General features: G+C 46.9%; 1 protein-coding gene across 7 annotated transcripts in view; it reads right to left on the bottom strand.

Moving 5' to 3' along the window:
- Positions 1 to 26,066, bottom strand: part of FANCA (FA complementation group A) — a 137,790-nt gene that overhangs the window by 19,141 nt on the left and 92,583 nt on the right. For 6 of the 7 annotated variants that reach the window (XM_032959126.2, XM_076068687.1, XM_076068686.1 and 3 more), the window contains 8 exons: positions 25,012 to 25,140; positions 23,649 to 23,733; positions 17,843 to 18,027; positions 15,257 to 15,353; positions 13,607 to 13,666; positions 10,463 to 10,567; positions 8,335 to 8,450; positions 5,465 to 5,606 (listed from right to left, as the gene is read on the bottom strand). In XM_032959126.2, coding sequence (XP_032815017.2) covers positions 5,465 to 5,606; positions 8,335 to 8,450; positions 10,463 to 10,567; positions 13,607 to 13,666; positions 15,257 to 15,353; positions 17,843 to 18,027; positions 23,649 to 23,733; positions 25,012 to 25,140 — 919 coding nt within the window. Of the gene's footprint in view, positions 1 to 5,464; positions 5,607 to 8,334; positions 8,451 to 10,462; positions 10,568 to 11,493; positions 12,786 to 13,606; positions 13,667 to 15,256; positions 15,354 to 17,842; positions 18,028 to 23,648; positions 23,734 to 25,011; positions 25,141 to 26,066 lie in introns of those variants that run through there. The other variant, XM_076068689.1, reaches the window with a different exon arrangement.

The following is a 26,066-nucleotide window of genomic DNA, read 5'->3' as shown; positions in this document are numbered from 1 at the left end:
GCAACACGGTCCCAGCAACACGGTCCCAGCAACAAGGTCCCGGCAACAAGGTCCCGGCAACAAGGTCCCAGCAACAAGGTCCCAGCAACAAGGTCCCAGCAACACGGTCCCAGCAACAAGGTCCCAGCAACAAGGTCCCAGCAACACGGTCCCAGCAACAAGGTCCCAGCAACACGGTCCCAGCAACAAGGTCCCAGCAATAAGATCCCAGCAACAAGATCCAGGTCCGATTCAAGACATTACATAAAATCCGTGATCTGGTTCCGTCTGTAAAAGACGCGATTCCGGACATACAGTACCCTGGCGTCTACAAACTAAGTTGCCTCTGTGGTCGCAGTTACATTGGAGAAACCAAACGCCATGTCTCGGACCGCATCCGTGAACACAAAGCAGACCTAAAACACGGTAGGACCAACACCTCGGCCGTGGCAGATCACTGTTATAATTCAGCAGGCTCACATGACATTGACTTCTCCAAGACAGAGGTTCTTTGCAAGCCATCTGGCTACCATGAGAGATTCGTTCATGAGGCTATCCACATATACAAACACAGAGACAATTTAAACCGAGAAGATGGATTCTGGCTTAGCAATCATTGGAAGGATTTGATAAACCATTTCGGGTCTTAATTGATTGTTCACGCTTACGGTGGCTTTCAGACCGCATCCATTATTTTCGTCTACCCCCTCCTCTTTTCCGAACATAGATGTACTCGTCCATCTGAATAACTGTCAAATCGCTCTCCGTGGTGCTAACGTTATATATATTTAAAAAACTTTTTTCAAATTTTCTTGCTGTGGTTTTCACAGCTGATGATGATTGCTTGTGTTGCAGTCGAAACGTCGTGATAATTTTATTGTTTTATATTTGTATTATTTTATTGTTTCCCTTCTACGTGACTTTACCGAAAGAACCAAGAATATAGTGTAGTATTACTTGATAATACGCTTACAAGCAGCATTAAGCCTGCAGCTATCAAAACAGTTAAAATAATTTTTTCTCTCAATATCGATAGATTCTCAAATTAGTCTTGGCTAGTAGTAACTAGTTTTGAACAGAACATCAACATTACCAAAATCAAATGAGTGTGCTTGTTAGCACGCGTGTTCTCACACTGTCGACCGTTGTATTTGGGAAAATTTCATATTCCTATAGTGATCTGATCAGTTCTTCTTCCGCCCTAACATCCACACGATCACGGAAGAGCACCTTCATAGCCATACTGCTGCTGATGTCGCGGGCATTGAGCCAAACCCTAGACCAGGTCTCTTCAACTATGGATCGGTCAACACGTGCTCCATAGTCAACAATATGGCACTGATCCACAATCACTCGAGCAGCACGGCCCTAGGGTGAGAGACTCCGCTTTTATCACTTCACACTCACCACTCCTCACTGATCCACGATCTGATCAACGATTGTGCATTCGACATATTGGCCGTTACCGAAACCTGGGTATGTGACGGGTAATTAAGCGTGAGGCCGCACCTGACGGGTACGCTATTCTACATCAGCACCGTCATAGGAAGCCTAGCACCGGCAGCCCGCATGGTGGTGGGATTGCACTGCTTCACCATGAAGACATGAAAGTCCTGATCGACTCATTAGCAATCACCGTCATTCTAGCTGCTACGTGTAAAAATAACGTACAGCAGTGTGGGGGCTCACGATCGCTGTCATCCATCGACCGTCTACTAGACTGTGGGTCACTTGGCTCTCGCTACGTCATCTGTGGTGACCTGAACTGTCCCGGACTGACCGGTTCTTGTGGTAAAATCAAAAGTGAACTCGCCCAGATTATCGACAGTCACAGTTTAACCCGGAATTGTCAGCAGCACAGAATTTCGCTCGGGGAAGTATAATGGATTAAATATTCACATCCGCCAATACCGTAACTGTGACCGACATAGTTACCGAAGACGTGGGGTATTCCAGATCACAATCTCGTGATGTGCAAAGTGGAATTGCAGATTATTCGCCGATCTGTCACAACGATATCACACAGAGACTTGAAATGACTGGACCACGATGCTTTCCGTCCGAAGATCCGGTCATCATCGGCGTGCCTAAATAACGCATCGACGGTTGATTAATTTCTAGATTTGAAGTTTTCATGACTGCAAGAATCCATAATCTTTGGTTTAAGATGAATGGATATTCAGACCGTACTATCCGCAAAACTGTTTCTCCAACCATGGAGAAACAACCCCCTGAGACTCCGATCAAAACCATCACGTTGCCATACATAGCAGGCGTTACCAAAACGATTTCCAAAATCTTAAACAAACACAAGATCCAGGTCCGATTCAGTACAGTAAACAAAACCCGTGATCTAATCCCATCTTTGAAAGATGTCATTCCTGACTTGCAATACCCTGGTGTTTACAAACTAAGTTGCATCTGTGGTGATTGCTACATTGGCGAGACGAAATGTTTCTGACCGTGTCCGCGAGCACAATGCAGAGCTGAAACACGGCAGGACGAATTCCTCCGCCGTTGCTGATCATTGTTACAATGCTGTGGGCTCTCATTATATTATCTTTTCCGAGACCAAGGTGCTCTGCAAGCCGTTTGGGTACCACCAAAGGTTTGTCCATGAGGCCATCTAGATACAAACATAGACATAACTTCAACCGAGAAGATGGATTCAAATTGAGCAATCATTGGAAGGATGTTATTAATCTATTTAAAGCCTAGCTGCCTTACAGTTTATATTCATATCCACATCACCAGTCTTTTACTCCCAGCCTTGCACAGCACTAGGAAATTTGAGGTGCAGCTTTCCAATTGTGTCGTAGTTTTGTCCGATTCCACTCTCCCCCGCTCCACCTGTGGTACTTGAGCTGTATCCCCATCTCCCCCAGCCCACGCCCCGCCCCCATACCCACCCTGCCCTCGTTCCCCCCCCCCCCACCCTCCTCAGCTATATAAACCCGTGTTAAAGCCATCTCTTTGCCATATCTTAGCAACTGTCTTCACTATGTTTGTCCCCACCTGATGACGGACACTTGTGTTGCGCCCGAAACGTCGTGATTTAATCAAGTCATTTTCATTTTTATTTAATTTTTTAACTACATGACTTTACCGAATAAAACTAATTTGCAGCTCTATTAGAAATTGACATCTCTGCTGTTCTTGATGAACTCATGCCCACCTGAACAAGCACAAAAAAATGGGGAAAGCACACGGTAACTGGCTGTCACCGGAAGCGATTGCTGCGAAGCAGACGTAGAGGAGGCTGGATTGTCTTTGGAAGAAAACTGGTTTTCGAGACTGTCCGACTCGCTTACAGAGCTGCCTGCAGATCTGCCAAACTACTCATTATTGAGTCTCAGATTGTTCTATGCTCTGCACGTCAATGAGTTGGCTTGCAACCCCGAGCTTTGTGGCATGTCGCGAAGGGTCCTGCTGCACTCCAACCACCCATCAACCAGTCAACCCGATCTGTGCACAGTACTTGCGATGTTCTTTGCCAATAAAATAGTGATGCTCAAGACGGCAGTTTCTAACTTGAAGGCAACGCATTCTCCCGGTCTGCCATCTGAGTTTGATCAACCTGGAACTAATGCAAAACTCGAGACCGTGGCACCAACGTCGGTGGGAGAGGTGTCGATGTTCATCACACGGCTGCCAAATAAGACACTGCCACTCACCTATATCCACACATCGATTCTCAAATCATGCACGGACGTGCTAACACCTGGCAAATCTTCAACGAGGGCTGTTTCCCAGAACGTTTCAAAATGGCGCAGGTAACACCACTCCTGAACAAAGTTGGCTTGAGCCATAGTGACCCCACAAACTATCGCCCAACCTCAAACCTGAGTACGATTTCTAAGGTCATAAAGCGCCTTTGTCTGAAGCAGTTATTTCTCCACGTCGTTGCGACAGGCAGATTAAACCCATTGCGGCCGGCGTACGGGAAGTTCCACAGCACCGAGACGTCTCAACTGAAGATTACTGATGACCTCTACAAGATCATGGATGACCGGTGCACCGCAGCGTTGGTTGGCTTCGATCTTTCTGCCGCCTTCGACACCATCGACTCAATGGGCGGCTAAGGTCAAGGTTCAGTGGAATGTGTACGGCACTGGGTTGTATTGAGTCATACCTACATGAGTCTCATACCTACATGAGTCTCATACCTACATGAGTCAATCACAGTTCGTCAAGCTGGGTGACGAACAGTCACCGCCTATGCCGTGCCTAGTTAGTGCACCACAGGGGTCCGTCCTCGAGCCCTTCCTTTTATCAACATATATCTCGCTGATCGCCGATGCCATCTCATCACATCACGAAGTTCCATCAACAAGCTGATGATACACAATTGTACACTGCAGTGAAGTCAAAGTTAGATATTGAGAGCCTCGATAACCTCGAAGATTGCACACGAGCGGTACACGTGAAGTGCACGCGAGGTTTGCATGAAATTAAATGCTGCTTCATCCAGGAAAATCGTAGATTTTGCTGGTTGGCACTTGGGCTCAGGCGAAAAAAAATGTGGGAGGATCAGGTGTGGTGGTCACAGATTCCAGGATTAAAATGTATCCTCATCTAAAGAACCCCAGCACCATACTCCACCAGAATGTCGTTTGATCACTACGTGCAAAATATAGTCAGGTGCTGCAATTATCATATCAGGGCTCTACATGACACATTCGACCACTATTGAGTCATGACATAGCCAACACGGTGGCATGTAGTATAGTATTGACAAGGCTCGATTATTGCAACTCACTGCTCCACAGGACATCTGGCAAAAACATTGCCAAGCTCAGCTTGTATCTGCAGTGCCGCAAGATCTGACCAGGTCCGTCCATTGCTCGTCGAGCTGCATTGTTTTCCAGTTGCCAAACGAATACATTATGAATAAGGTCACACTCATGACACACAAAGTGCTTACGAAAAATGAATCACAATACCTTGCTGATATTGTCAAGGAGCATAAACCATCACGCAAAATCCGATCATTCTAGCAGAGGCTTTTGGCTAGCAATTCTAAAAAGATGATCACTGCATTGCGCGCTGTCAAATGCACTTCCGCGGCCATCTGGAATGCTCTTCCTTCCAATATTAGGAAGCCATCAGAGGTATGCACTTTTAAATCACCTAGATTGAAAACTAATTTCTTGTGTTTAGTTTGTTGTCCTTCCTTAAGGCTGAGTGAAGCTAGCGGAGGCGTAGGACCAGTTCAGATATTTGTAACAGATTTTGGCCATGAGCAGAAACCGCATGCGGGTTACCGGGATTCATAGCACAGCGCACGGATCAAGGTTCCAACGCTCCAAACACACACACAATGCCAAAAGCACATAACAATCACAACCACGTACACAGCCACACAACTAAACTGGGATCTGGAACTAGAATAATGCTCTGTGGGGAATGTGGAGATCTCTTGTGCGGGTAAACGTCTCCGCGTGCGACGCTCCGCGCACCGTGTAAATCACGCGCACGCACTCACGTTCACCGACAGGATGCTCGTCTGGCGCAGAATGGCTGCGGCTGCCATCCCTGCCACTCGGTGCAGCGCTACGGCCCAGGCCCACGCTCTGTCTCCGGGGACGTCCGCGGTGACAGTGGAGCCAACACAGCCCTGCACGAGCCTGAAAAAGGGCGCAAAACACGGCCAGCTGAGGCAGCCCACAGCCGGGACCTCATCATCATCACCACTCTGCTGTCCGGGTAAGGAACTGCCTCCCTGAACACATTGTCAGCAAAATAACCGATTCTGGTCTTCAGGCGTTCAGATGCCAAGCACATGGGCATATCCTAACTTCACCACACGCCTTGTAGGACTGAGTCTTTGAGCTGCAGTGAACCAATGATTATGCCGATTCGATGTAATAATGTCTGATATGGCTGTTGTTCACAATTGCTCCCAATAAAAAAAATCCTCATGATCATTATATCATGTTGATACTGTGCTCTCATGCAGTGCAGCTCAAGACACCAGAGCGCACAAGGGTATTTGAAATAATGAATCATTATATATATGTAGAGTTTCTCTGATTAGTTTACATATGATAAGCGACTTATATCACATCTCAAACATTTATTATATTTTAGTAGGTAAGGACCAATGAGCAATACAGCTCTTTTTCAGAAACAATGTGGCCACAAATGATAGATCAACAAAGTGGCTTATCACGTAAAAATGTATAGCAGCCAAATACTCTAAACGCATGTTTATAAATGTGGAGAGAAAAACCGGAGGAGCTGGAGAAAACCGACACGACCATGGTGAGAAAGACATGCAAACTCCAAATATAGAGGCATTAGGGTCAGGATCGATCCCATGAACTTCTGAAAACATATTGATTTAAAGCTTTCGTGACTGCAGGGATTAATATTCTTGGTTCTTTCGATAAAGTCATGTAGAAGGGAAACAATAAAATAATAAAAATATAAAACAATAAAATTCTCACGACGTTTAGACTGCAACACAAGCAGTCATCATCAGGTGTGAAAACCACAACAAGAAAATTTGAAAAAAGTGGCCAAAAATTTGAAAAAAGTAGTCACTTTTTTCAAATTTTCTTGTTGTTTTCACACCTGATGATGACTGCTTATGTTGCAGTCGAAACGTCGTGAGAATTGTATTGTTTTATATTTTTGTTATTGTTTTCCTTCTACGTGACTTTACCGAAAGAACCAAGAATTCTGAAAACATCTCGCCTCCGTTGTGCCCAAATTATCCAGGATGCAATGCTAAAATATAACTATATATGCCTAACATTTATCCATAAAGTAAAGACAAAGAGCAATATAAATATAATGCGAATTAGAGTTTTCACGCAAGAAACCAGACTGAGTGGAAGACTATTTTAGGAGGGTCCTGCATTTGAATGTTTGCGTTAGACCAATTCAGTATTAATTTGGCTTTGTGAGAGGAAAACAAGGAGATGTTAACTACCTCACTTGGTATACAAGAGGGCCGTGGGTTCGAGTTAACATCTCTTAGCCACCCCAAGTGTTACCTGTCCCCTGTGCTGCAGAAGGTGGCTCGGCACCAGCCTACAAGTGGGCACTCGTCTGGCAGGAGGGTGCCAATGATTGGTGATATATGTAATCCCAAATTGGAGATAATTTTTGCGGGATTTTTTTTTATTTGCAAATGTGGACCGTGATGCTGCACACACACAAATTGCCTACGCCACCATTTCATATGACATCACGGGATCTTTAACGTCCACGTTGCGAAACAGACAACGCGTAGAATTTCATGGTTAATAAACACTGCAGTCAGGCCTGCCGGATTAAAACCACAAATGTCCGTAACAAGCGGCGAACGTGCTACCACTGGACTACGTCACCACCCAATACAGTACAGACAGTATGCACGACAATGTTTTTAATGACGTTTAACGCTGCAGCAGAGGTGTAGATCGTGTGCCCAGCGATTTTAATTCGGAAAGCCAACAGTTACTTGTCAAGTGCCACTTAGGAACAGCCCACACACAATATTTATTCCATCCCTGCGAGCATCTGATGGGGTCCTGGAGAATGTTTTCAATAACACTGCATTTATAAATTTTTAGTTGTGCTCAGGCAATTATGGTCACAACACTCATTGTTATTTTTGACATTATTGGATAATGCCAAGGTGTTATCCAATGCAGAGGGGCGCCATGGTGGCGAGATGTTAACTACCCCACTTGGTATACAGGTCGTGGGTTCGATCCTGACTCTGACGCCTGCTATATATTTGGAGTTTGCATATTCTCCCCGTTGTCACGTGGATTTTTCTCCGGGTCCTCCGGTTTTTACCTCCACATTTAGAAACATGCGTTTAGAGTATTTGGCTGCAATACATGTCCACATGGTAAGGCACTTTTTGTTGAGCTATCATTTGTGGCCAAATCGTTTCTGAAAAATATCTATATAGCTCAGTGGGCCTTACCTGCTAAAATACAAATATTTTTAAAAATAGTTTTATAGTGTGCTTACCCACCAAAGGTATTTGTAAGTCCTATTCAGCCCTCGGAGTAAGGAAAAGGTCCCCCACTCTCTACAACAGCCTGACCTCGACAATTAATTGACTGCAGGATGTAACCCTGTAGAGAGATGGAGGTTGATGAGTTCAGAGCTTAGGCGTGCGCTGTGTATGTTAAACCTTCTTTCACATTGTACATAGCCACCCATGCTAAATGGAGGTGGGTGAGACAACAAACTAAACACAAAAACCAGTGATAAAGAAATTAGTTTTCAATTTAGAAAACTGGGGCGTCAAGAGGCTGGCAAGGGAACGTAATTATCAGGCAAGGAATGCGCCAACTTGAGGGTTGTTCACAAGGCATCGCTCTGGGTCTGTTCCAGATGCCGGGATCTTACTGCTGGGCACAGGAGTAGGCTTCATCCAGGCGGAGGAGTTCATTGGGCAATCCGGCCTTCCAGGGCGAGTGGCCACATAGCACGGACAGCACGGGCCTCAGCTGAAGCCACCAGCCCTACATACACACACACACAAAGATCCCCCATGTAGCCTTACCAGACTCTTGGGATAAGTGCCTTTAAGCGAGCAACTAAGAAGGCCAACACGGCACACGAGAGAGATTGTCGCCAGCACCACACCCAACCCCCAGTGGTGATTTTTACACACCGCATCAGGCACTCATGTAAGGCTGAGTCAACATATAGGAGCTCAAAACTGGTTGATGCGTTCACCACTGATGATGACCACGAGCAGGAATTGAGGTTAGGTCACCACTGATCCCCACATACACACACAGCCAACAGGACATAACAATTACAAGCACACACACACAAACCACTGCCATTCGCTACTAGGTGGCGGTGATGTCACCGAAGCGCTCATGTCAGGCTAGGTGTACCTTAAAGCCACAAGAAGTGTGGAAGATTACTGGCAAGAGCTCATGGGACAGACCCAGGTGTTATGGATTGACTGATTGAAACGACTGGCAGATGCACCAGCTGCACCCCACCCCCCCCACTGTGCCAACTTGCTGCCTTTTAGCCGCACGGCACTCTGCTTGTTGTTGTGATCATCACCCATCTGCCCTCCGTTGTTGCATCAGAGAAAGTGGCTCAGACTGCTCAGTAGCATTCTCCATGAGCCTCCTCTCCACTGAGAGGCAGATCTCGACACCAGTGATACCAATCATCAGCAAGTCCACTCAGCTCCACATCCTTCTATACCGCCATCAGTCCATCTCTTCTCTAGCCCATGCCACGCCTGTTTATCCCCCTCTATTTGGCCAAAGCTTATTGGGCATGAGCATGCAGGCTGCATGAACCCGGCCACCGAAAGCTCAACCTGCCAGAGGAGCTCATAGATGGGACTGTGTCCTTGGAGCCCGAGTACCAAGTGGCTGAACGCCATTCCATAAATTGCGTAGGCCATTTCAGATTCCTCGATGGGATTTAGGTAAGGGGATGGTGACACATTGCCGTGAAAACCTAGGTTCAGTAGAGGACCACGCTCGTGTCCGCCGTTACTCATATCCACACAACAAAGACAAAGATACCCCATATAGACTTAACAGACTGTTAGGGCAAGTGCTGTTAGTGAGCACCGATGAAGGCCGGCACGGTACACAAGGGGTGGATGGCCAACACCGAGCACGGCCGCTTTTGTCTCTGCAGTGGTGGTGTTTACACACCACACCAGGTACTTATTTGAGGCACAGTCGAACTCGGGAAGGCCCAGGACTGATTCGAATAATTGTCACTGGTGATGGCCGTGAGCGGGGATACAAGTTGGATTGAAGTAGGGGTGAATTGGGATGGTGGAGGGATGAGTGGGGATGGTGTAAGGGTGAGTGGGGATGGTGTAGGGGTGACCGGGGATGGTGTAGGGGTGAGTGGGGATGGTGGAGGGGTGAGTGTAGATGGTGTGGAGGTGAGTGGGAATGGTGTAGGGGTGAGTGGAGATGGTGTAGGGGTGAGTGGGGATGGTGGAGAGGTGAGTGGGGATGGTGTAGGGGTGACCGTGGATGGTGTAGGGGTGAGTGGGGATGGTGTAGGGTGAGTGGGGATGGTGTAGGGGTGAGTGGGGATAGTGTAGGGGTGAGCGTAGATGGTGTAGTGGTGAGCGAGGATGGTGTAGAGGTGATCATGGATGGTGTAGGGGTGAGTGGGGATGGTGTAGGGGTGAATGGGGATGGTGTAGGGGTGAGTGGGGATGGCGTAGGGGTGAGTGGGGATGGCGTAGGGGTGAGCGTGGATGGTGTAGGGGTGAGCGTGGATGGTGTAGTGGTGAGCGTGGATGGTGTAGGGGTGAGCGTGGATGGTGTAGTGGTGAGCGTGGATGGTGTAGGGGTGAGCGTGGATGGTGTAGGGGTGAGCGTGGATGGTGTAGGGGTAAGCGTGGATGGTGCTGGGGTGAGGGAGGATGATGTATGGGTGAGTGGGGATGGTGTAGTGGTGAGCGTGGATGGTGTAGGGGTGAGTGTAGATGGTGTAGGGGTGAGCGTGGAGGAGAGGTGAGCCCCGGTCTCACTGTGATGGAGACGAACAGGAGGGGCGACGACTTCAGTAGCTGGAGCCACACGGAGGCCACAGCCTCGTAGCAGTGCGGTGAACGCGAGCACTTGAGCAGTATGCCCTGGGGCACACACACGCACGTATGTACACACATGCACGCACACACCCACGCATATTAATATACAGCAATCCCTCGCCAAGCGCGGACTTGCCAACTTCAAGATTCATGACACACACGGTTTATTGTCTGTATACCAATTTACTAACCGTGGCTTGGAAATCGAATTATCCATGGGGAAGCAAGGTGTTAAGGAAGTCACGTGATGTATGTGTAGTGACATAGAATCGGTCATGTAGCAGCATAGCGCTGGCTGCTGGCAGAGAAGGGCATCTGCAGCTTACAGCAACCCTGACTGAAAGCAGGCCACGTGATAGACCAAAGAGGGATCGAGGGGAAAGGTTACGGAAGGGCCACATCGAGAACCCGCTAGTAAGTTCCAGAAGGCAGAGCCAGGCCATGCTGACAATATAAGAGGGGCCCCGAGAGGGGACCTCGGGGCTGTCGTTTGGAGTGGGATCCCGTCGTGCTGCTGGAGTCTTCACCGCCGTCGCCGTCTTCACCGTCTCGGCATCGCCAGTCAGGCAGTCTACTACCAGCTGTCCTGACTGGGAACCGCAGTTACTCAATGTTACTGTGAGGCCGTGTTAATAAACAGAGTGCCTCCTACTCTTAGTGTCTCTGAGTCAATCACTACATATGTATTAACGTCATTGCATCACAGCATGACATTATTGTATTATGTGACGCCATTGTCTGCTGACGTTATTCTATGAATCTATAACACACATGGGGGGGTCCAGAAACACGCAGTTACATATATCGCGGGGCCACGGTTTCCCTCCGTGCCACCGCGCTACCCGTGGTCGATGTGTCTATGCATATAGTGCGTTGCATCGCAACCGCATTCACACTAACCCTTTCCATACCGAGAGGAATGCAAGCTTCAGGGTGTGGGTCCCATTCATTGCTGAATCTCAGAACATGCAAGCGGTTTGCATTAATTTTATTTAGAGAGGCATAGCGCCATTGTTTTTAAAGACGTTGTGCTCACCGCAGAGAACCAGAGCGACACGACCACCGCACTCGATTATAGCTGACCCCAAACTGTGCCACATGCCCTCCCGCATGGATTAAAATAAAGTAGTTTTATCTTTTCTTCTGATTCCATTCCGATGATAGTATACGTATGCCTGCCCACTCATCTGTATGTTGTATGCTGTTGAACTTCTTTCACACCGTACGTAGCCGGCCGTGCTAATGTGAGGAAGAGGGTTGGCTCAGCTGCTCCTTCTTGTAACCACCCCTTCTCCCCCATCACTAGCTTGGCTCGCCAACACACCGATGTGCTGTACTAGTCACGAATTGACATGTTCTGTTTACGTGACAAACCTTACTAATTGGCTGTCAATTAATATTTATGTATTTACGTGATCTAACCTAAAAAAAATATTATGGGTCATCATCATTACTAATATAATGAGCCAAAAATGTCAAAATTTTTATTTAAAGCTTTCGTGACTGCAGTAATTAATAATCTTAGCTCTTTCGGTAAAGTCACGTTGAAGGGAAACAATAAAATAATAAAATATATTTCATTATTTTATTGTTTCCCTTCAACGTAAAATATATATTTCATTATTTTATTGTTTCCCTTCAACGTGACTTTACCGAAAGAGCTAAGAAAACCAAAAATGTCTGTGTGTAACGCGTGTGACGTCACTCCACGTCGACCAGCCCCCCTCATTAATAATCATGAACATGCGGGGTCCTCCACATGGACCCCCCCCCCCCCCCGTCATTAATAATAATGTACGGGTGACATCACTCCACCTGCCCACATTTATAATGAGTGGGTGACGACACTCCACATGGATCACCCCCCCCTCATTAATAATCATGTGCAGGTGACGGCACTCCACATCAAAGAGCCCCCCTCATTAATAATCGTGATTGCTGTACAACTAGTGGCATAACGCACGGGGTTTGCGAACAGCGGGTGCATTTGGGGACAGGCAGGTGCGAGCGTGGGAACATGGAGTGGGAGAGGCGGGAGATGATAAGAGAGAGAGGGCACGTGCAGGAGGCGCCGCTGAGGCGCCAGCTTAATAGCGGGTAACTGAGGACCCTTAATGAAGAGGGGGATATCAGGGTGTGTGCGGAGCAACATGGGGTGGTTGTTGGTTGGAGCTGAAGGGACGAAGAGGACAAGAGTCGGGGAGAAGAAGCCTGGGACCTCGCCCTCCACACCTCGTCCTCCCCAGCGGTGTTGGCTGATGCCCTGCTGGGGGCAAGGACCAGGGTGGAGGTGTGAGAGAAGAGTGACAGGCTAGCGGAGTATTAAGTGACAGGCGAGCAGAGTATAGCGACAGGCTAGCGGAGTATTAAGGCCATGCTATTTAATCCAGAAGATGTTCTTGCTTGGAGCCGGCGTCCATCCACAATCTTGTGTGGATGCACCGATACCGGAACAGCGTGTTGGTGATTACAAGCCCATGGGCTGCACAGAAGTCTAGCAGCCTCTGACTGTTGTTATTGAGATTATGCAGCCTATGCCTTCCAATTACTCCAGACCAGGTGTGGTTTGGAATTATTGGGATAGTCAGAACTGACCCTGCAGAACATAAAAGTAAAAATTTAAGCCATTGACAATAAAAAAAAATTGGCCAAGTGGTAGTATATGTGCCGCGGTGGCAAGATGTTAACTACCTCACCCAGTATACATGTATTGGGTTTGATCCCGACCCTGATGCCTGTATATTTGGATTTTGCATGTTCTCCCCATAGTCATGTGGGTTTTTCTCCGAGTCCTCCGTTTTTTCCCTTCACATTTAGAAACATGCGTTTAGAGTATTTGGCTGCTATACATTTCCACATAAACCACTTCTTTGAGCTATCATTTCTGGCCAGGTCGCTTCTGAAAAAGAGCTATATAGCTCAGTGGGCTTTAACTGGTAAAATAAATAGTTAAGTTTTTAATTAGTTTATATACAGGCTGAACAAGAGGTCCCAAAATGTAACCCTGAAGTAGGTGCCATTGGAGTGGTGTTTGCGACGAGTAGCTACGGATTGCTGATGGTGGCTGTGAGCCAAGGCACTCACTCTTGTGATATGCAGAGTGATGCTCTGAGGCAGTATGGAGCCCTCGCAGCAGAAAGCCCTCTGAGGACGACACAGCAGCCAACAAAGTTAGCACAGACAAGCAGACACCCAGACACGCATACACACATACACACATACACACAGACACGCAGACACGCAGACACGCAGACACGCATTAACGCATACACGCATACACGCATACACGCAGACACGCATACACGCAGACACGCAGACATGCATACACGCATGCTTATATACAGCCATGCACCTACAGCCGGACCAGCTTCTACACCAACAACCAAATCCACCTACAGACAACCACAATTACAGGCCATGCTCTGCGTTTAATTTCTGGCTTCAGGCTATACAAGTGGGCACCTGGGGTACACCGTTTGTCATAGGGTTGTATTTTTTACAATAAAGTAAATTTGACAAACGCTTAGCTCTATGCCGTAGAGTCAACAAGCATTATTGAATGGCGCCAAGTACCTGAACTAAAATCGCTGGAGCTACGCACATTCCAACATTGGTTTATTATAATGCACGCATTGCTGCTGATCGTCGGCCCCTGCCTCCGATGTTAAGCTGGCCACAGTATGTGTGTACGTGCATTGAGCACGTGTGTGCTTGTGTGTGTGTGTTTGTTATGCGTAGATCTGGATGCATTCCCATCAGTGAGCTCCTCTGCCGGGCAAGGCTGCGTTGGCTGGGTTATGTAGCTCTCATGCCCAACCATCGCATGCCCTAGCAGCTTCTGTTTGGCTGGATAGGGGGGGCTCTAAAGGCACGACACAGGCTGGAAAAGAGATGGACTGATGTGGTACAGGAGGATGTGGAGCTCAGTGAACTTGCCGATAATTGGTATCAAGATCGGCCTCTATGTAGGAGGCTCGTGAAGGATGCTACTGAACAGTTAGAGGCAGTCGTCATCCAACAACAACGGAGGGTAGAGGAGCAACGCTCAAAACTTGCTGTATTTGAGCGACGGGTGGCTAAAATGCAGCAAGTTGGCACAATGAGTGGCACAGCTGGTGCATCTGCCAGTTATTCTCGGGAAATCAACACATGGCACCTGGGTCTGTCCCATAAACTCCTGCCAGCAAGCCTTCGAGTTCAATTCCCGCTTACTGCCAACACCAGTGACGATTATATGAAATGAGTTGACCCGTAGGTTGACTCATTTAATAAAAATAGTACCTGGTGCGGTGTGTAAACATCAGTAATATCAGTAAAAAAACATCAGTAAACGCAGCCGCACACGGTGCTGGCCACCCACTCCCTCGTGTGCCATGCCGGCCTAGATGCTCGCTAACAGCACTTGCCCCAACAGTCCGGTGAGGCTAGATGGGGGAACTTTATCTGTGTCTTTGTATGTATGTATGTATATTGAACTTCTTTCTCACCGTACGTAGTCAACCGTGCTAATCAGAGGTGCCGGGGAAGGAAAACAAACTAAACACAAAAAGCAGATCTAAAAAAATATGTTTTCAATCTAGATGATGATTTAAATGTGCGTAGCTCCAGCGGCTTCCTAATATCGGAAGAAGTGCATTCCAGGTGTCTTTTGAAGAGTGTCTGAAAGTGTTGTGCAATGATGCAGTGACTGTGGTGTGTGTGTGAGACGCCGGTGAGACGAATCTCTGCTCGTACTAATTCGTTGTTGGTCAGGCTGAAGAGGTCACGAAGGCTGGCGTCGTCTCTTGAAGGCCTCGTGAGCAAGGTCTCGGCAGGCAAGCCCAACAGAACCCTGCAACAACAACGACCTTCAGCACCCACCCACCCACCCCACCTGCTGGACAGCGCCCCGCTAAAGCGCCACACGCTGAGCACTACACAGTACACTCTAGTCAACCTAGCAACACGAAATACAATACGCTTCTTCACTGACGGTCCCACATCGCCACACTCCCTGGGTGTCCCCCCCCCTTCCTCGTACGTGACAACCCCTAGGCAACTAGGAACAGAACTACTCTTGAAAGAGTTACTCAGAACTGGTGAGTGAGATTAAAAGACACTTGGCACTTGCGAAAGTCCCTGAACTCTGCATGAAGAAAATGTTGGGAAGACGTAACCGAGTTTTGGACTTCACTTACTCTGGCTGTAAAGCCTAGCAGCTCCTCCGGAAACCTAGGTGCCTCAAAACCAAAAAGAGCACAGACCCACCGACGCAGCTCCTTCACGAATAGAAAATTCAAGGCAAGCCACAGTCGTACGTTTGTGGCTGTGCAACCCTAACTACGGTCCATATAATAAAACCACTGTAGTCTACGCTCCTTCAATGAAGTAGGAACAGAAAAAACACAAACTCTCTCTCCTGAAGCCCGCGCATGGCTAGAAGCAGACATTGGCATTTAGCTGCTGAACGTATTGCCATAGGCCAGGATATAGAATAGCCCCTCCCCCTGATGCTCCCTTGGCCCCTCCCAATGATGCTCCCTTGGCATCCTCCTCCTGATGTTCCCTTGGCCCCACCCACACGCGCATTGATTTTTGTACATGATGATGGTTCTAATAACGGAGCACATACATAAGCGGGTCCAGAACATTGTATTATGCCAAATTCTCGTAGTAGTGATGTTGCTTTGTGCAAATCCAATCGAGTAATTGTCTGCTAATGTTTCAGCATTTGGAAGTTTGGCCAATAACATCCATTAGAGGATTTTGGGTTAGATCGCTGAAATATAAGGTTTGTCACATAAAAAGACGTGCCAAATAGTTACTACTACAGCACACCGGTTGTGTGTTGAAGAGTAAACCCACAACATTTACAATTCAAGTACCATGACGTTTCGTCGGTAACTACAACCAGCATCATCAGGCGACAGCCAGAATTGTGGGTTTCCTCTCAAACACACTAGTGTGCTGAACTAGTAACTAATTGGTATATTTTGTTTACGTGACAAACCTTACTAATTGGCTGTGTCAGGTGGTGGCAGGTTTAACAACACATTTATATTTACGGAATCTAAGCCAAAAACCTCTATTATGGATAATACTGGTCCCGAAAGCCCGACTACTACGTGTTAAATTGGCCAATAACAGTTACATTGTGCAGTTTCTTGTTGTTGCTCTCGGAGGAAACAGGAGAAACGAGAGGAACTCCGTGCATAACAAGGGGGGAGAGAGAGAGAACGTACAAGCTCAACACAGAGAGGTGCTCAAGCTAGGAGTTCAACTCTGCTTCTTGCCGAGGCGGCTCACGTCGTTATCGCCACACAAACAGTGGTCAGATGAAGGTTGCAGCGTTTGCAATTACTTTCTCACAACCCATACGGATGGAGGGCGCCTCCACTCTGAGGTGGGAATTACCCACACTTTACCCTACTACACGCAGATTTGTCGATCGACTGTGGCATGTCCATTAATACCGCTGGTGGTGCCACGATGGACAGCGCCCCAGCGGTGAAATGTTAACTACTTCGCTTGGTATACATGAGGTCGCGGGTCCGATCCAGACCCTCATGACTATATTTGGAGTTTTAATGTTCTCCCGTGATCGAGTGAATTTTTACCGGGGTCCTCCAGTTTTCCCCTCCACATTTAGAATCAACATCACGCGTTTAGAGTATTTGGCGGCTATACATTTCCACGTGATAAGCCATTTTGTTGTGCTATCATTTGTTGCCAAATCACTTCTGAAAAAGAGCTAAATAGCGCAGTGGGCCTTACCTGGTAAAATAAAATAAGTTTAGATTATACTTTTCTATTTAAGAAACTTGCGCCATCATTTAACCTGCCGAGCCAGAATATGGAATGGAGCTGGCAACCTGTAGTTTGCAAGTCCAGTGTGTAGAAGTAGTCGCAGTTGTAAGTCTTTACTTAACAATGGAGATAACATCTAGACCCATTGAGACTCAAGACATCGGTCATATTCCGCAATTTTGGCACGAGAAGTGGTAGGATGGGTGTGTTCATGTGCGGAATCAGCCAAGCATGATTTTAATGGTGGGATTTTTAAGATTTCAAGTGGAGGATCTGGTGTTCAGCGTTACAGACCCAACATGAAGCTTCAGCATTCATTTCCAATATGAAATTGGGACGTCCTAAACTAAACAATAATAATTTTGCAGTAACATTTATAGTATACTTCACTTAATTGAATGACTCACTGGTTAGCTCTATGTTATATTTAAACTCAAACCTTTGACGATGCTTAACCAACGTGGCTCAACTTTGCAACATTTATAACACGAAAAAAATGACCAACATTTGCTTTTGGGAAGAGCTTTCACGAACCTCACAAAGGAGTGCATTAGTGTCTCTTGCTCGGGGGTGGCAGAACTCTCGGCCTGCTGCTGTTGCCCTGCAGCCTGCCACTCGTCTAATTGCTGGAAGCTCTCCCTCAGTCCCTCGAGCAGCCAGTGCTGGGGAACTTCGTCGCCCAGTGATGTGGACGGAACCTCCACATCAACCGCCACCTCCTGCACGCGTCGCCAAGGTTAGGAAGTGAGCCATAGTTGTTTGTGGTTGGTGCGAGGCAGTTGGAGGCAGTCCCCTCCAGCAGCAGCAGAGGAGTGATACTCACAACAACGAGCAAAGTGCCAGGCAGGTAAATTCGGGTCGCTGGGTTTGTAGCGCATCGCGCTAACCGCTACACGAACGCTCCCCACGCTCTCAAATCCACCACTGCCACCACAAGCATCGGGACACTGACAATTACCATCGCAGCTGGTCATTTGACGATGGGCATCAATGTATATACGAGCTTAGCCAACAGCCACTCGCTGGGCTATTGGTGTTGGGTGACTTCAATAGCTGACGCGTATAATGAATGGGGCTACTAAAAAAAAAGAGAGAAAACTCTAATGGTCTTCGGCACAATAAATCCCTTACATACGACCCTAAACAGCCAGGCACAATTCAACCCAGCCTGATGGAATAAGGAACATAAAACCCAGACTTGTACTTTGTCTAAAAGGACAAGATTGTACAGCGAAATTGGTTTACTTATACCGGTCATAACCTTCCAGACCACGGCCGCATTGGAAGGTTAAAGGTGACCATGACCTGGCTGTAAAAAAAAAAAAAAAAAATTCAATTGAGGAACCTGGAGTCAAAGCCTGCAAACTTCAATCCATTCAAAAATAAATCTGACATCTGCAAAAAACAACAACCCGAAGTGGTATTGGAAAAAAACTATAATTTGTGGCCAGGTTGCTTCTGAAAAATAAGTTAATACCTTGTTAGGCTTTGCTTGGTAGGCTGGGGATGGTTTAGTTGTATTTGTATATGTGTTTGGGTGATTTGTTTACCTTTCGTCTACTTTGCACTCTAGTGTGTTTTGTATTGTTGTTGTTGTAAAATTATTACCGGCCCCTACTGGACACCTGTGGAAAAGATATTTATTGCTCATCGGGTTCCTCTTGCAGTATAAATATGCTGATTCTGATATACACACCATGTTAGCAACCAGAAACAGAACTCTTGAAAGAGTTCATCAGAACTGGTGACTGAGATAAGGACACTCCAGTGCTTGAGTCACTGGACTCTATGCGAATGGAAACATTGGAAAGATGTCACGGCAGACTTGGACTTGACTCACCACAGCTCGTTAAAGCCTGGCAGCCCCCCTCTGCAATCTAGATGCCTCGTGACCAACAGAGCAGCACAAACCACAGTGAACTCTGTGGCTTCCCATGCGCTATCGCTATGAGCCTATCGGGTGCGAAGACCAGGGAGGGTTATACAGTGAGTGAAAAAAGTATTTGATCCCCTGCTGATTTTGTACGTTTGCCCACTGACAAAGAAATGATCAGTCTATAATTTTAATGGTAGGTTTATTTGAACAGTGAGAGACAGAAAAACAACAACAAAATCCAGAAAAACGCATGTCAAAAATGGTATAAATTGAATTGCATTTTAATGAGGGAAATAAGTATTTGACCCCTCTGCAAAACATGACTTAGTACTTGGTGGCAAAACCCTTGTTGGCAATCACAGAGGTCAGTCGTTTCTTGTAGTTGGCCACCAGGTTTTCACACATCTCAGGAGGGATTTTGTCCCACTCTTCTTTGCAGATCTTCTCCAAGTCATTAAGGTTTCGAGGCTGACGTTTGGCAACGCGAACCTTCAGCTCCCCCCACAGATTTTCTATGGGAATAAGGTCTGGAGACTGGCTAGGCCACTCCAGGACCTTAATGTGCTTCTTCTTCTTGAGCCACTCCTTTGTTGCCTTGGCCGTGTGTTTTGGGTCACTGTCATGCTGGAATACCCATCCACGACCCATTTTCAATGCCCTGGCTGAGGGAAGGAGGTTTTCACCCAAGATTTGACGGTACATGGCCCCGTCCATCGTCCCTTTGATGCGGTGAAGTTGTCCTGTCCCCATAGCAGAAAAACACCCCCAAAGCATAATGTTTCCACCTCCATGTTTGACGGTGGGGATGGTGTTCTTGGGGTCATAAGGAGCATTCCTCCTCCTCCAAACACGGCGAGTTGATGCCAAAGAGCTCCATTTTGGTCTCATCTGACCACAACACTTTCACCCAGTTGTCCTCTGAATCATTCAGATGTTCATTGGCAAACTTCAGACGGGCATGTATATGTGCTTTCTTGAGCAGGGGGACCTTGCGGGTGCGGCAGGATTTCAGTCCTTCACGGCGTAGTGTGTTACCAATTGTTTTCTTGGTGACTATGGTCCCAGCTGCCTTGAGATCATTGACAAGATACTCCTGTGTAGTTCTGGGCTGATTCCTCACCGTTTTCATGATCATTGCAACTCCACGAGGTGAGATCTTGCATGGAGCCCCAGGCCGAGGGAGATTGACAGTTCTTTTGTGTTTCTTCCATTTGCGAATAATCGCACCAACTATTGTCACCTTCTCACCAAGCTGCTTGGCAATAGTCTTGTAGCCCATTCCAGCCTTGTGCAGGTCTACAATCTTGTCCCTGACATCCTTGGAGAGCTCTTTGGTCTTGGCCATGGTGGAGAGTTTGGAATCTGATTGATTGCTTCTGTGGACAGGTGTCTTTTAAACAGGTAACAAGCTGAGATTAGCACTCCCTTTAAGAGTGTGCTCCTAATCTGAGCTCGTTACCTGTATAAAAGACACCTGGGAGCCAGAAATATTTCTGATTGAGAGGGGGTCAAATACTTATTTCCCTCATTAAATGCAAATCAATTTATAACATTTTTGACATGCGTTTTTCTGGATTTTTTTGTTGTTATTCTGTCTCTCACTGTTCAAATAAACCTACCATTAAAATTATAGACTGATCATTTCTTTGTCAGTGGGCAAACGTACAAAATAAGCAGGGGATCAAATACTTTTTTCCCTCACTGTAATGTGGTCATGTAGATTACAATGGATCATATTAATCTGAAAAGATGCAGCACCTATTATAATTATCGGTTGGGTTAGTTGGAGTTAATCAACATATGGTGAATTGCTTTGTGTGTTTAGCTTGTCCTTCCCCGCACCTCCGATTAGCAAGAAGTTAAACGTACATGCATTCCGTATGTTAATTTGAGAATATGCAGTACATATTACCGGTTGGAATAGTCACAGCTAATCAACATATGATAACCTGAATAGGCATGCAATTAAATGGTGTATTACTCCCCTACCCCACACCCCCCCACCTCTCTCTCCCCCCCCCCTTGCCTCCCCCCTTTCTTACCTATATAACCTCTTGCCAACCTCTTGCCACGGCAGCTCTCTCGCCTACTTCAGCATTTTCTTGCTGTGGTTGTTCCACCTGATGAAGATTGCTTGTGTTGCGATCGAAACGTCATGATTTGTTTTATTTTATGTTATTTCTACCTACGTGACTTTACCGAAAGAACCAAAGAGTATGGTTTCCTGCAGGCACTAAAGCTTCAAATCAAGATCAAATGGTGTATTACTTAATAATACGATTCCAAGCAGTGCCAAGCCTGTAGCTATCAGAACGGTGAAAATAATTGTATTTCTCTCAATTTCAATAGATTGTCGAAATAGCAGTGGCCAGTAATAATTAGTTTTACACAAAACATAAACATTATCAAAATAAATGTAATGTCCTTGTTGGCACGCATGTTCTGCAATTGCCGACAGTTGTGTATTCGAGAATTTAATATTTTTTTGGTGTTCTTTTAGTTTTATGCTAATAATTCGTCCCCTCTGACACATTATAGCATTGGACACCGGAGCAATTTAATCATCCATTGCAATGTATATGATGACATTAACGACACATTTATATTTACGCGATATAACCCAACAAAACCTTTATTTTGATTTAAAGCTTTTGTGACTGCAAGGATTCATCTTCTTTGGTTCTTTCGGTAAAGTCACGTAGAATGAGAATAAAATAATAAAATAAAATAAGACAATAAAATTCTCACTACGTTTCGGCCACAACACAATTCTAGCCAGATCTACCTTAGCTCTTATCTCGCAAAAAATCAGACTTACACGCACCGAACTAGATCAGTTAGACAAGATACTCTACAAATCACACTTAACATTGACAGCAACAATGTCTACATCGGATTGGGAACACGTAGACAATATGACTACCTCTTCGGCTGCCACTATGGCGACCAAATGTAGGGATAATTTGATTTCCAAATTTAATCGCCTCTCCAACAAAAAATCGTAATTAATCGCAGTAACAGTTCCATTTCTGATGGCCTGAAATCCGTTTTAGCTAAAGGGCTAAACTTTGCTGTCACACCGAGACACATACCAGTTAATGATATCATTGCCCATGTGGACGTTGCACTCAAGGGCTTAAGTCACATCTCTGCAGACGTAGCAAGATCTGAAATCGCTGCAACCCTCAAAAACGCTAAGATGCCACCTAGCAACATCAGCAAAGATGAACGCTTTGAATTATCTCAATTAAAAAAGAGAGATGATATTGTCGTCCTCTCAGCCGACAAGGGCAATGCCACTGTCATCATGGACAAAACAGAATATAACAACAAAATTCTAGAACTACTCAACGATGGCAGCTATACAAAAATAAAAAGAGATCCCACCAACAGCCTGGTTACCAAAACGAACAAAATAATCTCTGATTCAACAGCATTAATTGATCAGACCAAACAGTTCTCGTTGAAACCCTCTGCTGCCAGACCACCAAGATTATATGGCCTTCCAAAGATACACAAAGAAGATACACCCCTTCGTCCCATCGTCTCTACTATCAACTCCCCCACCTATAAACTGGCACGTTTTCTGGCTGACATACTGCGACCTTTCACTGGAAAAAAACACCTCTGCGATACTAAATTCGACTCACCTGGTATCGACAATCAAAGCCATTTCCCTGTCCCCAGACGACCTGCTTGTCAGTTTTGATGTGGTTTCCTTATTCACCAAAGTTCCGGTGCCTGACACCATCGCAATCATTGAAGACTTGGTTCATCAAGGACTACATACTGATGTACCCCCTCTGGTGAGACATTTGCTTAACCAACACATACTTCACCTGGAAAGGAACTTTCTACAAACAGACTGAGGGCACCCCAATGGGCTCCTCCCTGTCTCCGGTTGTAGCCAACGTATTCATGGAAAAATTTGAAACCGACGCCATCCAGACTGCCACTCTACGCCCGACCTTATGGAAGAGGTCACCTGATGAAGGCTACTTGTGTTGTGGCCAAAACGTCGTGAGAATTTTATTGTCTTATTTTATTTTATTATTTTATTCTCATTCTACGTGACTTTACCGAAAGAACCAAAGAAGAAGAAAAAAACCTTTATTGTGGATAATGTTGGTGGTGAAAGCCTCCTACTACTACGTGTTTAACTCAGTTTCAAGAGTAGCTTGGTGAATATCTTAAATTCTCACAGCGAACGATTCAAGTGGGTATTGATCTTATCACATAGTCTCCGGTTTGTGATTGGTCATCGCGTCACAATGTGGGATATTCTTAATTGCCCATTGGTTTTGGAGCAGATGACCGCATCTGCCATGCAATTATTCTGATGAGGTTAAGTACAGACTGCCGTTTACAGGGTAAAATGAAACTGCGAGTTTAGGGAGTGATGTCGGAGCTGCAAAGTGACGAAGTGCCGAGTCAGCAGGAGTGTTGTGAGAGTCGCGTCAGCACCTGCAGCCGGCACAAGAACTCGGAGAAGCAGCTGCTGCTGCGATTGCATGGGGAAGAGAGGTCACGACCCCCAGCCTTACTCGGCCTGCACACAACACACACAACGCACGTGGTAAGACAGCACGCACTGCGAACCTGCACACAGTACGCACTGCCAATCTACACACAGCACGCACTGCGAACCTGCACACAGTACGCACTGCCAATCTACACACGCAGCACGCACTGTCAATCTACACACACAGCACGCACTGTCAATCTACACACGCAGCACGCACTGCCAATCTGCACGCAGCACGCACTGCCAATATACACACAGCACGCACTGTCAATATACACACAGCACGCACTGTCAATATACACGCAGCACACACTGTCAATCTACACACAGCACGCACTGCCAATCTACACACACAGCACGCACTGTCAATCTACACGCAGCACGCACTGTCAATCTACACACAGCACGCACTGACAATCTACACACAGCATGCACTGTCAATCTACACACAGCACGCACTGTCAATCTACACACAGCACGCACTGCCAATCTACACACAGCACGCACTGCCAATCTACACACAGCACGCACTGTCAATCTAGACACAGCACGCACTGTCAATCTACACACAGCACGCACTGCCAATCTACACATGCAGCACGCACTGTCAATCTACATGCAGCACGCACTGTCAATCTACACACAGCACGCACTGTCAATCTACACGCAGCACGCATTGTCAATCTACACACAGCACGCACTGTCAATCTACACACGGCACACACTGTCAATCTACACACAGCACGCACTGCCAATCTACACATGCAGCACACACTGCCAATCTACACACAGCACGCACTGTCAATCTACACACACAGCACGCACTGACAATCTACACACAGCACACACTGTCAATCTACACGCAGCACGCACTGCCAATCTACACACAGCACGCACTGTCAATCTACACACAGCACGCACTGCCAATCTACACGCAGCACGCAGTGCCAATCTACACGCAGCACGCACTGTCAATCTACACACAGCACGCACTGCCAATCTACACACAGCACGCACTGTCAATCTACACGCAGCACGCACTGTCAATCTACACACGCAGCACGCACTGTCAATCTACACGCAGCACGCACTGCCAATCTACACACAGCACACACTGTCAATCTACACACAGCACGCACTGTCAATCTACACACGGCACACACTGTCAATCTACACACGGCACACACTGCCAATCTACACACAGTACACACTGTCAATCTACACACAGTACGCACTGTCAATCTACACACAGTACGCACTGCCAATCTACACACAGCAAGCACTTGTCCACAGGTGTCTCACTGGGCGTGTGTATGGAGCAGGGTGGACAGGAGGAGCTTGCAGGCCACGTGGTAGGAGCTGCCACAGCCGCCATGAGCCACGGGGCACGGAAGGAATTGAGTGAAGATCTTCCAGCGCTGGTGTTCGAACCTGGGCAGGGTATCATGTTTTTGTTTTTATTTCAACTCCACGTGAGCCTGGTACATTGGTCACAAAACAAAAGGGAGGGGGGAGGGGGGAGGGCATGAATCCAGCAAGCAAAAGCCCCGAGATCGACGCCACGCCAGGGTTTGCGTGAAGAGGGACGGTGGATTGGGGTCGCTGCCCCACCCAGATGGGCAGCCTCCAACAGATAGGTGAAAGTTGAAACAGGGGAAGGGGGGGAAGGTGAGAAGCGGTGGTGCAGGGGTTAGTGCGCTGTGCTACGAACCCAGCAACCAAAGTTCGATTCTTCCCTACGGCTGCTTACACCGCTGACGATTATCTAAATCGGTTCTGGGCCTCCGCCTAGATCGACTCAGCCCGAAATGAGTACCTGCTGCCGTGTGCAAACATCACCACTAATAATAATACATTTTATTTGTGAGCGCTTTTCTGAATACTCAAAGACACTTTACATAGGGATACAAAGGCAGCATGACGTGGTGCTGGCTACCCATCCCCTCGTGCGCCGTGCCAGGCTTCATAGGTGCTGCTCGCTTACAGTGCTTGCTCCAACAGTTTGTTAAGGCTACACGGGAGATCTTTGTCTTTGGGGGGGGGGGTAAGGGAAAAGTAATATAAATGCAAGGGGGACGACAAAGAAAGGGAAAGTCATGAAATAAAATGCCACGAATAAAATAGTTTATACGTGACGTGTGAGCTTGTGAACTTACGTCCCTCGGAGCAATAATCTGCTCCCGCCAGTTCCCCGAAAAGGGGTCATAACCCCCCAAGGACACCCTCCACCTGACCTTCCCTCCCCGCCCCTTACCCATAAGCCTCACAACGGCTGATAGCAAAGGGCACTCAAGGCAGGGGACACACAAAGAAACGTAACACCCCCTCTCTCTTTCCACGGACAAAACCGAGGCCGT

This window comes from Petromyzon marinus, chromosome 22, assembly GCF_048934315.1.
Source record: "Petromyzon marinus isolate PM22_M1 ecotype Great Lakes invasive population chromosome 22, UKy_Petmar_22M1.pri1.0, whole genome shotgun sequence".
Lineage (NCBI taxonomy): Eukaryota > Metazoa > Chordata > Hyperoartia > Petromyzontiformes > Petromyzontidae > Petromyzon > Petromyzon marinus.
This window is presented reverse-complemented; position numbering and strand designations above follow the sequence as displayed.